This window comes from Talpa europaea, assembly GCF_964194135.1.
Source record: "Talpa europaea genome assembly, chromosome: 8".
NCBI lineage: Eukaryota > Metazoa > Chordata > Mammalia > Eulipotyphla > Talpidae > Talpa > Talpa europaea.
Window position 1 is genome coordinate 8,962,505 of NC_140075.1, and position 15,746 is coordinate 8,978,250.

Here is a 15,746-nt window from a genome sequence, read left to right on the forward strand (position 1 = left end):
ACCATCTCCAGGGTCTCTCCGTGAAGGGCACATGGTGTGTGATGGGCAACTGTCAAGCTGTCTAGACAGGGACTCAGAGCACTGTTATTACTGATGGTGCCCACCATGGCGGACACGACAGGTGGTGAATTAAGAAAAAAAAAAAGGTTCATTTATTTTTATACAAGAGCTGAGGTACAGGCCAGAGGCGCAAAAGGGTGAGAGGATACACCAGAGACAGAGCAGGGAGCAGAAAAGGCAGACAATAGGAATACACTGCTAAGGGGAGCAGCGGGCACAAGAGGAGAGGTCTGTGGCACCACATGAGACCCTTGCCGGCCGGCAGACATCGAACACACACTGCTGAGGCTGGGGAAAGCTTCACAGTGCGGTGTTCAACCCACTGCACCACCAGGGGACCCAAAATAGGATTTTTCTATTCACTTCCATAGAGGCATGAGCCAGACACAAAATCACATCTACACACCTTGTGTGATAATTACTCGCTGAGATGCACTGCAGGATGCTCCAATTAACACAGTCAAGTAAACACACACTTTCCCTCGGGAGGAAGGTCCCTGAAAGCTGGAATCTGGACAGTGTCCAACATGCGGACACCAGCTCCAGAGCTCAAAAATCCCAGCCCTGAGGTCCTGCTCTGTAGATGAGGTGGCGCAGGATGGGGTGGAACATCCTGTGAGTGCTCAGAGGCTCCCCACGAACCCCAACTATGGAGTGAGAGGCCGGGAAGCCCTCTGACCTGCCATGGGGACAACCTCAGGAGAGAGACTCGACACAGCAGCGGGAACTTTCTCCCCAGACTGCAGGTATCAGCCACCAGCCTTTTGCAGGGGAGAATCCACTCACACCTGGAAAATTTTAGATGTCAAGATCCATTTTATCTGGAGAAAGCACCGTAGTTAAACTATTCACTTTGTAAACCACGACAACTAAAGCTGAGGGGGCCCAAGTCGTCATGTCCCACTGCCCTGTCAGCCTGGGTGAGACTCAGGGAGAGAAAACATCTTCTCTTATAATTTATGATGGTCAAAGATAATGAATTTCAGTACATTGAGCATATTGGAAGATACTGATTTATGGGAGATGTGATAATTTTGCTTTATACCTGGAACTTTAGCATCAGCACACTCAGTGTGTTTTAGATACTAAACAAAATAACAAAATTAATGGAATTAGATTGTATAAAAGACATTGCAGAGAAAATTAAAAAAATAATACTTGTTGAATTCAGAATGTTATGCCTATTTGTCCTGACATTATGACAGATATGAGTCAAGTAGAAACTCAGTAACTCCTTTTTTTTTCTTTACAGAGGCATGATTTATTTATTTATTTATTTATTTATTTATTTATTTATTTATTTATTTATCCATTTGTTTGTTTGCTTTGACTTTACATGCGTTGGGCACAGTCAGAAGCGCGGGAGGGTGAGAGAATTCACCAGAGCCAGAGCGGGGAGCAGAGCAGGCAGAAGGACCTAAGTACACTGCTGAGGGGAGCAGCGGGCGGCAGGAGAGGTTTGCGCGCCATGTGGGACCCTCCTCTGGTGGCCGGGGAGCATCCAGGGATCGAACCGGCACCACAGAGGCCACGGGTAGCTTCGCAACCCAGCGCTCAACTGCTTAGCCTCCGGGGAGGCCCGAAACTCAGTAACTCTTAAAGCAACATGTTCACCACTTCATGGCTCTGACGTGTGACTATTTATGGACATGAACTTGGGATTTTTCCCCAGCTCCATTGCTCAAGGATTGTTACTGATTTTGTGAAACAAAGTCACAGTATTTAAATAGGGCCTGGAGGAGATAAATATCAAGTTATTTTGTCCATTCTAAATAGGTATTTAAATTCACACAACAGATGTCAACATTATTAACCAGGTACAACATTTCTCTACCTTCACGAATCCTGATTAATTTTCTTGTTTTTATTAAATTTCTGGAATTATTCCCACCAATGTGCTGCTATTATTTTATATTACTATACTCTCCAAAATAATTCTGCCCTCTGCAGGGCCGGCCCCGCTGTCACCCCACAGAGGGAGTCGAGGATGAGATGCGGGGGCAGGAGAGCAGGCAGGGCTGCCCCATGTCCAGATGTCCCCACTCACGCATGGGCCTGGGGGGAGGAACAAACCCACACCCGGGGAACCCGGGGCACTGGGATCGGCAGGGACAGCCACACGCACAGTCCATCCGGCTCAGCTCCGGAGTGGGCTCCTCTCTGCACAGATGTGCATGAGACTGAGGGGGACAGAATGGATGGGAGGGACCCGGGGTGGACGAGCCCATCCTGCAGGAGGGACGTTTGGGTGTGACCCAGGAGGAGTTTCTGCAGGAAACATGGTCTCTGGGTCCTCAGATGTGGGGAGTCAGGGGCAGGGAGATGAGGAGATGAGGGGACGGACTAGGAGGAAGCAGTGAGGACACAGAGGTAGGAATCTGACAGAGGAGGCGTCAGGACACCCTGCACAGGGACCCCGAGCCCAGATCATTCAGTTATAGGACAGTGTTGGGTCCCGGGGAGCAGGAAAACAGGGACCACCACACCACATCTCCCTGCACACCCGTCACTGTGGGGCCTCCCCAGACCAGGGCTGTGCTGTAGGAGCAGGGACAGGCTCCCCAGGGTGGGGAGGGCCTGGGCATGGTCATGTGTCCTCTGGAGCTGTGCCCTCGACAACCTCTGGGAGGTGTGCTGGGCAGAGACACTGGGGCCTGGGCGGGAGGGGGAGCCGTGGGCCTGGGTTGGGTTGTTGGGGAGTTTTTCTTTTTTTTTTTTTACACTTTTGACAGATAAGACATTATAATTTGTTCAAGTTTTGTAGGGACAGTTGAAATTTCCAGTTATCACCAATTTTCAGGACTCATGTGGAGAATGTAATAATGACATATTCAAATGAGGTGGGAATAAATAAGTTGAATAAAACAGCAGACATAGTGAGGACATTACTGTCCATAGAACTGGAAGGGATAATTATGCAGAAAATACATTATTTTCTTGTATTGATAACCCATTCCATTTTCAACATTGGAAGAATTAACACCTTGTTTCTCTTTCCTCTTTTATACAGATGATGGCTCAGGGGTGACCAATCTCATGTCCATGACAGAATTCGTCCTCCTGGGGTTCCCCACCCAGGGTACCATGGGCTTCCTGCACCCGCTGCTCTTCTCCCTGGTCTACTGGTGTGCCCTGCTGGGGAACGGGCTCATCGTCCTCATCACCACCCTGGACCGGCACCTCCACACCCCATGTACTTCTTCCTGAGGAGTCTGTCCCTCACGGACCTCTGCCTCATCTCAGCCATGGTCCCCAATTCCATTGCCAAGTCTCTGAGGAACAGCAGCTCCATCTTGTTCCAGGGTTTTGTCATCCAGGCCTTCGTGATGATTTTTTCAGCAGGTGAAGAGATGACCCTGCTCGCGGTGATGAGCCTTGACCGCTATGCTGCCATGTGCCACCCCCTGCACTATGACGTCATCATGAGCAGGGACAGGTGTGTGCAGCTGTCAGCTGTTTCCTGGATGGGTGGGGGTCTCTTTGCTGTGATGAACACAGCTGGAACCTTCTCCTTGTCCTACTGTGGGTCCAACGTGGTCCACCATTTCTTCTGTGACTTCCCCCAGTTATTGGATATTTCCTGCTCTGGAAATTTGTTGAACAAACTTGTCTTCATTATCATCAGTTTGGTTTTGGGTATCTGCTGTTTCATTTTCATCATCATTTCCTATGTCCACATCTTCTCTGCTGTCAGGAAGATCCCTTCCACAGAAGGGAAGGCCAAAATCTACTCCACGTGCCTTCCCAACCTGCTGGTTGTGGTGCTGTTCGTCTCCACTGCATGCTTTGCTTATCTGAAGCCGAACTCAGGGACCCCATCCATGTCTGACCTGGTCATTTCTATGTTCTACACGGTGGTCTCCCCCACCTTTAATCCCGTCATATACAGTCTGAGGAAACAAGCCTTGAAGACGGCTGTGGGGAGACTGATGAAAGGCCAATACTCCAAGATGTGAGATATTATAGTCTAAATTGTAACTCCTCATTAATTCAGATTCCCCCCCCCAACTCTTATATTTTTTCATTTATAAAGCATAGATTTCCTGCACTGGAATTTTTCCTTTTCCAGAAATTTATATTCTCATATTCTTCCATATACTCCTGTTTCCTAAAATACTGCAGTCCTTTCCCCTACCCCTCCCTGTGTGATATGCACAAACTGTATCCTGCTCATAGTTAAAAACATCTATTGATGTAGAAAGAATGTTCTGGAACTCACACATCACCAACATTTACATAAAATGAAGCAGTGGTTAAGGGGGAATGTCCTCAGGACAAAATGTTCATGGGACCCCAGTCCTAGGCACTCGGTAACCACATCCTGGGTGTGACTCCACTGAAGGTCCCGTCCTTATGGAGGGGAGTGGAGACAGAAAGTGGGGTCCCCTAATGTGGCATCTTCCTCTAGGAGAAGTTTATGTTTCTGATCAAAGGACAAAGGGAAACCACACTTAAATCTGCCAGAGATGGAAGGAATTGAAGCTTCCTTGGTTAGTAGGAATCTATGACTGAATCCTGGAATAGATGAAATATTAATTTCTATGATGCCTGTTTGGATGCCAACGTGACTGCACCCCCTCGATGTGGTGTTTTCAAAAGTAAAGTTAGATGAATTATCTTTGAAGAACTACATTTCTACTTAAATATTTATAATTTTTAATTTGTTGTGTTTATTTTTAGGTTCCTTAGCTTCCCAGATTGTATCTTGTATCTTGATTCTATACCAGGTCTTCGTCTCTACCTTCTTGTAGATTAAACTAAAGTTCATTTTTATTCTACTTTGGGAACTATGTTTTATATTATGTAAAACATTATGCAAAATAAAACACGGCAATATTTGTTAATTCTACACATCTCCCTGCATGTACGGAGGTTCCCATATTGTTTCCCTAACACTTACAACATGAGCTGGGTGATGTTCTTGTTCTCAAGCACTTTCTCTGGGAGCAGGTCAACTCTCTGACTGATTATCACATATTTGTCCATGAAAATGTTTCATATGATAATATATGTAGTTAACCACAAGACCTGACTGTCCATTCAAATTTCAGAATTAACGTGAGCTAGAAAATCACTCAAATTAGGGGTCTCCCTGGTGGTGCAGTAGTTAAGCACACCAATAGGAAGCTATCTGTAGCCATGCAGCACAAGTTCGATCCTGGGCCTGGAGCTACCTACATGGTGCGGCAGCCCTCTCCTGACTCTCCCGCTGCTACCCTCAGCTGAGTATTTCAGTCGACCTGCTTATTCTATTCCCCACTCTGTCTCTGCTGAGTCCTTACTCCCCACACCTCTGGCCTGTACCCCAGTCCTTGCATGCATAAATAAATAAATCTTAAAAAATACTGAGAAATAAAAAGAAAATCACTCAAAGTAATATTCATTTCAGTGATAGTATGATGTCATGGTCCCCATCCCCTTGGGATATGACATCATCATTCCCAGGTCAGATTCCTGTTGATGTAATTTCTATTTTTCCTTGAACAAATCCAGTGGCTGTTGAGAAGGGATGTTTTCCATGAGTGTTTCATCACATCACGTTAATTTGTTACTTGTTCTTATCCAAGGAAGACACTCATTTTCACATTTTACTGTTTTCACTCCCCCACATGCACAAGTGTCCACTCAGAATCTACTAAATGTCTTGCAGTGCCCGACCCCTCCTTCCACACTCCTACTCTCCTCCCGTTTCCTCTGGTAATGAGCAAATTTTTGCACTCAGTCCAACATTTCCTCTTGCTGTTTGCCACTATACTTTTTTAGTTATTGACTTTTTATATTATATTCCACAGATGAGTTAGACCAGCCAATATCTTTCAATTTTTGACTTATCTCACTAGCATATGCACCCCAAGGTCCACCTTTGGTCCCTAAGGGCATGGGGTTATCTTTTTTAATAGCTGTGTAGTATTCCATTGAATGTGGACCCATGTTGTTTATTCACTCCTCTGCCCATCGTACTTGGGTTGGGGCCACAGCCAGCAACAGTGGTCAGTGCTGCTGTGAACACAGTTGTCTGTGGTCTGCACTGTAGAGTCTGGGCATCTGGAACACTACCCGGCAGTGGTTGGTCCAACCTGTGGGAGCTCTGTTTCCATTGTCTGTAGAGATCTCCAAGCCATTTTGCATCAGAGATGAGAGGCCCTTCCTCTCCCTCTCTCACCTCCTTGCTGTGTCCAGTCTCTTGATTGGTCCCTTCTCACAGATGACAACTCATTACAGTTTGGATTTCTATTTCTTATTATTAGTGCAGTTTAACAATATGGAATGGATTAAAAATCTGCATTAGGGTCCTCCCCAGTGTCGCAGTGGGTGGAGTGCTACGCTGTGAGTCTGTCCACAGTCTCTGCAGCGCGGGTTCCATCCCCTGCAAACCGGCGAGGGTCCCATATAGCTCAGCAGACCTCTCCTGTCCTGCCCACTGCTCCCATCAGCAGTGTTTTTGGTCAGTCTGCCTGTTCTGCTCCCTTCTCTGTCTCTGGTGAATCCTCTCACCCTCCCACAAATCTAGCCTGTACCCCACTTCTTGTATAAATATATATATATATATATATTTTATTTTAGAAATCTGCATTAGATGAAGACTTAATCTACCAGAAGGAACACATAGGGGCTGCCCACTGGACACTCACACCACAGATATATTTGGGGACACAACACTAAGGACCAGGGAACATCAGCACGTAGGAACACATGGGACCCACACACTAGAGAGCTTCTTCTGTGCCTCAGAAGTTGCCATCCCCAAAATAGGGCCCTGCACTGGGGCCTACTGATTGTGCACATCGCATGCCTGACAAGGGCCAAAATACACAAAACCTACAAACCCAACAACAGAAAGAGACACCCCAATCCAACACGCCTCAGACCACTCAGAGACATTTCCGGGGAGTTCAGGAGGCTGCAGCCCCCTCACACTTTTTATTCAGGTTGGAACCATCCCAGCTCCTGAGCATGTCCACCTGCCTCACACCTGCAGCCACTTTTACCTGCCTGGACAGAGTCACAGATGCTGGTGCCTGCTGCATAGACTCTCTCCCATTCCCGTGGCCTCTTTTTGATTTTATTATTGGATAGAATCTAAGTATCATTAATCATTCTGTCAGGTCATTCCTGTGATGTCTGACTGTTTCAAACTGATCATTTTTTTTAATAATAAATTTTATTTTTATATTCCCCATACAATTGCAGCCCCCCCCCCATTCTGACCCCAATCTCTCCCCTCCAACCCCCACCCCCTTAAAAGTGTCTCTGGTTCGTAGTTTTTTGTTGATTTTGATTTTCACTTTCTTATAGTTATTCGTTTTCCTGGTCCCTTATTTAAGTTTTCGAGATTTCTGCTATGAGTGAGACCATCCGGTATTTTTCTTTTTCTTTTTGGCTTATTTCTCATGGATGGCACTGGAAGGGATCATGCTCAGCGAAACAAACTGATCATTTTTAATTCATCACATATGAGGGCAGACAGGGCCGCAGTGGCCACTTGCGGGGAGACAGGGTGACGGTGTCTGTCCCCCAAAACAGCACCTGCGACGATCCATGGAAAGGGAGAAGCGCCAGGCGCCTTCCCATCTGCAGCCACGGCCGTCCTCGCTGGGCAATGTGTGTCCCTCACCCCGGCCTCGGCCAGCCATGGGCTCCGAGCAGACTCTCTCCCTCCCGCCACACCCCTGGCCGCGTCAACCCTCACCAGAGGCCTTTGGTCACAAATACCTAATTTTCTAGCCAAAGGCGAACACACATCTGAGAGGTTCTGGGACTTGTCATTTGTGTCTTCCCATCCCGCAGGGCAGGGCCCATGGACACTCACCGGAAGAGAGAATGGCGGGGCCGTGGACACTCCCTCGAGGAGAGGGGCCGGGGCTGTGGACACTCACCTGAGGAGGGAAGGGCAGGGCTGTGGACACTCCCCCAGGAGAGGAGGGTGGGGCCGTGGACACTCCCCTGAGGAGAGGAGGGCGGGACCGTGGTCTCCGGGCAGTGGGACAGGCTGAGGCAGGTCCAGGCTCTGAGCTGGGCCCAGGCTCGGGCGGGTCTGGGCTGGACCCGGGGCATCAGGGGGCATTTGGCACCCTTGAACCCCACCTTCTGAAACCGTCCATGTCGGGGGGCACGGCCTTTCCTGGGCTCCCTCTGGAGCTGCTCCAGCCCAGGCGCCTCAGGGCCCTTTCATGGAGAGCTGCACTGCCAGGGCGGGGCTTGGACCAATCAGGCGCCTGGGCAGACGGACCTGGCCCAATCAGACGCAGGGTTGCGACGTGGTCCTATGGGGCTGGGGGCGGGGCAGCCCGAGAGGCTCCGCCCCTGAGGCTGAGGGGAGGAGCCCGGGAGGGGGCGGGGCGGCGGCCTGAGGCGGGAGCCAGCGCCCACGAGGAGAGCAGGGCCAGGCTTTGAGGAGAGGCGTGACCACGCGCCCAGGCCCAGGATGAGGACGCGGAGCCTGAGAGGAAGAGGTGCCGCGGCCGCCATTGGGCGGGCGGAGAAGCCGACGCCGTCCAGGCGCGGGCTCGGACCTGTCCTGCGTCCCCGCTGGCCGAGGCGGCCCTAGGCCCGGCCCGCGCCTCAGAGCGGGGTGCTGTCTGCACCCCCGGAGCGGGGGACACTCCGGCTCTGACGCCGCCCCGGGCCAGGAGGGACCCCGCACGCGCGCCCCTGACCCGTGCGCCCGGCCGCGCGGTGACTGGGGGTGACCACAACCGCTGGCCGGAGCTGCCCACGCGCCCGGGGCAGCGCCCGCTTCTGGGCTCCCTCGGGCGAGACGCCGGCGCCTGCACGGTAGCCGCTGGCCGGCGGGGAGGGTGGATGCGGGGCCGGGGCAGGCGCCGAAGCCCGAGCTGCCTGTGGACGGGCCAGGCTGACCCCGCCGGGCACACAGGGCGGAGTGTGGCCTCGTGTCTGGAACCGGATGTCTCCAGCGGCCCCAGGGCGGGCGGGTCCTTGCCGGCCTTGGAGACTTTGGGGGTCAGGAGCTGGAAGCAGCGGAGCCTGGAGCGGCGCCTCTGAGCACAACACAGCCTGGGCTGCCTCTCCCTCCCCCGCCCAGGGTGTCCAGCTCAGCCCCCCCCCCCGTGGCGGGCACCATCTTGCTGAAGCAGCCGTAGGCTGGGTCTGGCAGACACCAGGCCCGGGGCAGGACGGTGCATGTGGCCCAGGACTGCCCCATCTCCCTCCCAAATAGCCCCTTGTCCGTGCACCCTGCCCCGGTGGGTGTGAGCACGCAGGGGACACCCCTGGGAGAGGGTCCCCCCACTGCTGTCTCAGAGCCCAAGACACAGACCAGGACGTGGACAAGCCAAAGACAGCAGCCCCTCAGGACTCGCCCGATTTGTAAGAGAAACACAAGATTTAGTAAAACATGAGGATTCAGGTTTTATCACGTTTATAGGTGCTGAGAATAAAGTGGCATTTAAATAAAAATATTTAGTAACATGAACAAATTCACTTTTTTCTGGGTTTTCCTCCTCCCCTCAACTCCTGCCTCCACATTTTCCCATCCCCCTCACACCCATCTCCCAGGTCTCCCCACGAAGGGCACACAGTGGGTGACAGTGACTTTCCAGCGCCCTTTGGACGTGGCTTATCACAAGGTCCACACCCGGGTCCTGCATGACCGGTCAGTGGAGGGTGATGGAGCCTGGAGGAGGAGGAGCCGCAGTCCTGTCCAAATAGGTGTGAACCACTAAGGAAATTGCCTCTGGCACCCTCAGTGCAGTAATTTCTCACTGAGATGTGGTAAAGGATGATGCCCGTTAACATGGTCAACTCGAAGAGGGCACTTGTCCCTCTGGAGGAAGGTCCCTGAGGGCTGGAATCTGGACCGTGTCCAACCCACGGACGCCAGCTCCAGAGCTCAAATAGCCCAGCCCTGAGGCCCTGCTCTGTCCACGAGGCAGCACAGGACGGAGTGCAACATCCTGTGAGTGCTCAGAGGCTGCTCACGAGCCCCGACCATGGAGTGAGAGGCCGGGACACCCTCTGTCCTGCCATGGGGACAACCTCAGGAGAGAGACTCGACACAGCAGCGGGAACTTTCTTTGCAGACTGCAGGTATCTGCTAACCAGTCGTTTGCAGGGGAGAATCCACTCACACTTGAAAGTTTTTAGGTTTCAAATTCATTTTACACTTGAGAGAGCATAGAGTTAATGTACTCATTTTGTAGATTATAAAAATTAATAAATTCTAAAGATGCACAAGTTACTGAATTCCACAATTCCATATTCTCCTGGGAAGAATTGCAATGGGAGAAATAACTTTTTTTTTAATTTAACCATTCCAAATATTATGACTTTTAATAGCATCATCATATTAGTAGATTTCAACTTATGATATATGACAATTCTTCATAATTGTGATTTAGGCACTCAGCACAAAGTGTCAGTGTGTATTAAGTATCAAAAAGCAATGACTGATACAATTAAATTGTGATGAAAACTAAACTCAAGAAATTAAAATTTTATCAAAAACCAGAATGTTATGTCTTTGTGTCTCAAAATATTATGACACCTGTAAGAGTCAAGGACAAATTCAATACTTTTTATAGCAAAATTGGGGAGAGTTTCATGGCTCTGACACTGAAGTGAGGGTGCCATGGACATCTGACTATGGACGTGAACTTGGGATTTTTCCCCAACTCCATCACTATGAGATTCTAAGTGATATTGTGAGAGGAAGAAGTAACAGTTTTTTTAAAAAGCCAGGAAGGGATTTAATGAAAACATATTTTGTCATCATATTTACTGTAATCAAAAGATGACTACATGTAGACCACTTTGGCAATTAGTTTATTAATAGTTTATTATTTTTATTAAACTTTTTAATTGTTTGCACAAATGTATATCCACAGGTTTAATCCCCGCATTTTTCTTAAAATCCTGCCTCCCCAGGGCCTGCCCCTCCGTCACCCCACAGAGGGGGGAGGGGGTGAGATTGGGGGGAGGAGAGAGGACAAGGCTGCCCTGTTTCCAGAAGTCCCCACTCACGCACGGGCCTGGGGTGCGGAACAAACCTGCACCCGGGGAACCCGGGACCCTGGGACCGCACAGACCGTCCAGCTCAGCCCTGGAGCGGCCTCCTCCCTGCACAGATGTGCATGAGTCTGAGGGGGACAGAGGGGCCGTGAGGGACCCAGGGTGGGCGAGCCCATCCTGCAGGAGGGACGTGGGTGTGACCGAGGAGCAGACTCTGTGGGAAATGTGGTCTCTGGGTCCTCAGATGTGGGGAGTCAGGGGCATTGAGATGAGGAGATGAGGGGACGGACCAGGAGGCAGCAGTGAGGCCACAGGGGCAGGAATCTGACAGAGGAGGTGTCAGGATACACCGCACGGGGACAACGAGCCCAGATCATTCAGTTCCAGGACAGGGTCGGGTTCTGGGGAGCAGTAAAACAGGGACCCGCACACCCCATCTCCCTGCACACCAGTCACTGTGGGGACTCCCCAGACCAGGGCTGTGCTGGAGGAGCAGGGACAGGCTATCCAGGGTGGGGAGGGGCTGGGCATGGTCATGTGTCCTCTGGGGCTGTGCCCTGGACAACCTCTGGGAGTTGTGCTGGGTGGAGACCCTGGGGCCAGGGCAGGAGGCACCAGTAGCAGGACTGGGGCTGTGGGGAGGGATTGTGAGTGGGTTTGTTGATGCATATGAGATTCCAATTGTACAATTTTTGTAGAGGACATTTGAAATGTCAGTATTTCACCAATTTCAAGAGCTAATTCAGAGAATGTAATAACGGCACAATCACATGAGGTGGAAATAAATAGGTTGAATAATGAAGTATATGCAGATGCTGATATTTGACTCAATATGACCAAGAAGTTGTAATTCTGTGGAAAATAGATTGAATTACTACCCTCTCATAATGATCTATGTTCAATGTTGGAAGATTTGTCAGTTTCTTCGTATTTTCTCTTTTATACAGATGAAGGCCCCAGTGGTGACCAATCTCACTACCGTGACAGAATTCGTCCTCCTGGGGTTCCCCACCCAGGGGACCATGGGCTTCCTGCACCCTCTGCTCTTCTCCCTGGTCTATCTTTGCACCCTGTTGGGGAATGGGCTCATCGTCCTCATCACCAACCTGGACCGGCACCTCCCCACCCCCATGTACTTCTTCCTGAAGAGTCTGTCCCTCAAAGATCTCTGCCTCATAACAACCACAGTCCCCAAGTCCATTGTCAACTCTTTGAGGCACAGCAGCTCCATCTTGTTCCCGGGCTGTGTCGTCCAGGTCTTCATGATGGTTATGTCAGCTGGTACAGAGCTTCACCTGCTCACAGTGATGAGCCTTGACCGCTATGCTGCCATCTGCCACCCCCTGCACTATGAGGTCATCATGAGCAGGGACAGGTGTGTGCAGCTGACAGCTGTGTCCTGGCTGGGTGGGGGTCTCTTTGCTGTGATGAACACAGCTGGAACCTTCTCCTTGTCCTACTGTGGGTCCAACCTGGTGGTCCACCAGTTCTTCTGTGACATCCCCCAATTATTGGCTATTTCCTGCTCAGGAAATTTAATGAGTGAACTTGTCCCCATTCTCATATGTGTGTTGTTGACTTTCTGCTATTTCATATTCAGCGTCATTTCCTATGTCCACATCTTCTCTGCTGTGAGGAAGATCCCATCCACAGAAGGTAAGACCAAAGTCTACTCCACCTGCCTTCCCCACCTGCTGGTTGTGGTGCTGTTTCTCTCCACTGGATTCTTTGCTTATCTGAAGCTGGCCTCAGAGACTCCATCCATGTCTGACCTGGTTATTTCTATGTTCTACACGGTGGTGCCCCCCACCTTTAATCCCATCATATACAGTCTGAGGAACCAAGCCATGAATTCGGCTGTGGGGAGACTGATAAATGGCCAATTGTCCATCAAGTGAGATATCACAATCTCCATTGTAATCCTCATTTACTTAGTTTTTCCTGGAGTTTTTCACGTCATCATTCACAAATAGGCTTTTCTCTTACAGTTGTTTGTCAGAAAATCATCTTCTTATATTCTTCCTTAGAATATAGTTCCGTAAATTAATACAGACTTAAGCAAAACCCCTTCCCCTTGTGAAGCTCATAAACTGAATTCCAGGTCATTTTAAAAAAATTCATGTGATGTTGTTTGCAAGAAGTCACACATTTCAGACTCAGAAAGAAGGCAGAACTCAGAGGTCACCAACAGTTACTAACAATGACAAGTTGCAAGTTCTTTTCTCCCGGGAGCACCGGTCATGGGACCGTGGTCCTGGGCACTCGGTTCCCACAGCCTGTGTGTGTCTCCACAGAGGCCCATCTTTGAGTAGGGGATGAGAGACAGCAGAGGGTCCCCCACACCTCACAATTCCTGATGGGGTGTCTTCCTCTAAGAGACATTCATGTTTCAGCTCACATGTCTTCTTGCAAATAAAATTGACATGAATCTGCCAGATGTGGGAGTTGGACGGATGACCCGGGAATCGGAGTCTGGGGCTGAAACCTGTCATGGACATGACTGTCACTTTCTGTGATGTCTGACTTGATCCTATCACACTGTACACCTGTGATGCAGTGTTTTTACTTAAAGTAGATGAATTATTTTTGATCCACTGCTTTACTACTTCAAAATTTAATGTTCATACCTTTGTTGTTGTTGTGTTCATTTTCAGGCTCCCTGAGATTTCCAAATTGTATCTTGATTCCTCTACCAGGTCTTCTTCTTGCCATTCTTTTAGATAATGCTTAATCAAGTTCACTATTTTTCTACTTCAGGAGCTATGTTATCTTTTTATATGATGTAAAACTTTAAATAAAGTGAAGCACAACAATATTTATGAATTTTTATTCTCCATCAACTTCTGTGCTGTAGACCCGGGGCCTCACGGCTGATCACCCACCCTGAGAACATGAGCTGGGGGAGGCTCCTCCCTCAAGCGTCCTCTCTGCAGCGGGACACGGTGTAGCCAAACACGCCTGACGGATCATAACAGACACAGGCCAGGCAATATTTCTCTTATAAAATGCATGCTACCCACAAGACGGTGTCCATTGAAATTTCAGAATAAAATCTGTGTGGGGAAGTTTCCCAAGTTGCTCATCTTTCCAATGCAAGACCCTGATGGCAGGTTTCTCCCCTCTGGGCCTTCATCACTCTTGGGCCTTCATCAAAAACACATTTCTGTTTTTGCTTTGACCAAAGCCTCTAACCTGTGTTTTGAAGAGGACTTGACCTCACGAGTGGGGTGACATGGGGTCATGTTAATTAATAATTGCCACTAAAATGATATGCTCCTTGTCACATCTTTGCTGTCTTGTTTTGGGGTTCCATTTCTGCCCCTCTGTGTGTGCAGTGCCCCCTCACACTCCAAGGTAAAACACAGGTGAACACCCTCCTGCTTCCACAAGTCCAAGGACAGGGAACCCCAAGGGTAATAAACAGAGAATGACTGGGGATGAGACTCAGGAAGACCAGGGGTGTGGGTGCTGAGGAGCTGCTGTGATTGACTCAATGCACCGAGTTATGTTCACCTGGGGAGACGGGGCTGTGGTGATTTCTTCCTCTCCACACTCATACAGATGACGGCTTCAGGGGTGATCAATTGCACCTTCGTGACAGATTTAGTCCTCCTGGGCTTCCACACCCAGGGGACCATGGGCTTCCTGCACCCGCTGCTCTTCTCCTGGTCTACCTGTGTGCCCTGCTGGGGAACGGGCTCATCGTCCTCATCACCACCCTGGACCAGCACCTCCACACCCCCATGTACCTCTTCCTGAGGGGCCTGTCCTTCTCGGACCTCTGCCTCATCTCAGCCACGGTCCCCAAGTCCATTGTCAACTCTCTGAGGCACAGCAGCTCCATCTCCTTCCCGGGCTGTGTCATCCAGGTCTTTGTGCTGATTATGTCAGAAGGTGCAGAGATGCACCTGCTCACAGTGATGAGCCTTGACCGCTATGCTGCCATCTGCCACCCCCTGCACTATGGCATCCTCATGAGCAGGGACAGGTGTGTGCAGCTGACAGCTGTGTCCTGGATGGGTGGGGGTCTCTATGCTGTGATGAGCACAGCTGGAACCTTCTCCTTGTCCTACTGTGGGTCCAACGTGGTCCACCAGTTCTTCTGTGACATCCCCCAGTTATTGTCTATTTCCTGTTCAGGAAATTTAATGAGCGAACTTGTTCCCATTCTCATTAGTGTGGCCTGGGGTATGTGCTCTTTCATTTTCATTGTCATTTCCTATGTCCACATCTTCTCTGCTGTCAGGAAGATCCCATCCACAGAAGGGAAGGCCAAAGTCTACTTCACCTGCCTTCCCCTCCTGCTGGATGTGGTGCTGTTTCTCTCCGCTGGATACTTTGCTTATCTGAAGCCGACATCAGGGACCCTGTCCATGTCTGACCTGGTCATTTCTATGTTCTACACGGTGGTGCCCCCCACCTTTAATCCCATCATATACAGTCTGAGGAATCAAGCCATGAAGCCGGCTGTGGGGAGACTGGTGAAGGGCCAAATCACCAACAAGTGAAAGATCACAATATCAATTATAACTCCTTATTTAACTCAGATTTTCCATCTAACTGTTACATGTCCTCATTTCCAGGTAGACTTTTCTCTTAAGGTTATTTCTTTGTCAAAAATGTATATTCTCATATTCTTCCTTAAAGGTAGCTCTGTAAGTTAATGCAGCCTCTTACAAAACCTCTCCCTGTGTGAAGCTCATAAACTGAATTCCAGG

At 49.7% G+C, this 15,746-nt stretch overlaps 1 protein-coding gene across 1 annotated transcript in view; it reads left to right on the plus strand.

Moving 5' to 3' along the window:
• The window catches only part of LOC311176201 (olfactory receptor 14A16-like), a gene marked incomplete at both ends in the record, with an annotated part of 47,784 nt that extends 32,248 nt beyond the window's left edge, over nucleotides 1–15,536 (plus strand). The window contains one exon of the mRNA XM_084241501.1: nucleotides 14,659–15,536. Coding sequence (XP_084097627.1) covers nucleotides 14,659–15,536 — 878 coding nt within the window. The remainder of the gene's footprint in view (nucleotides 1–14,658) is intronic.
• Nucleotides 15,537–15,746: the final 210 nt, after the last annotated feature.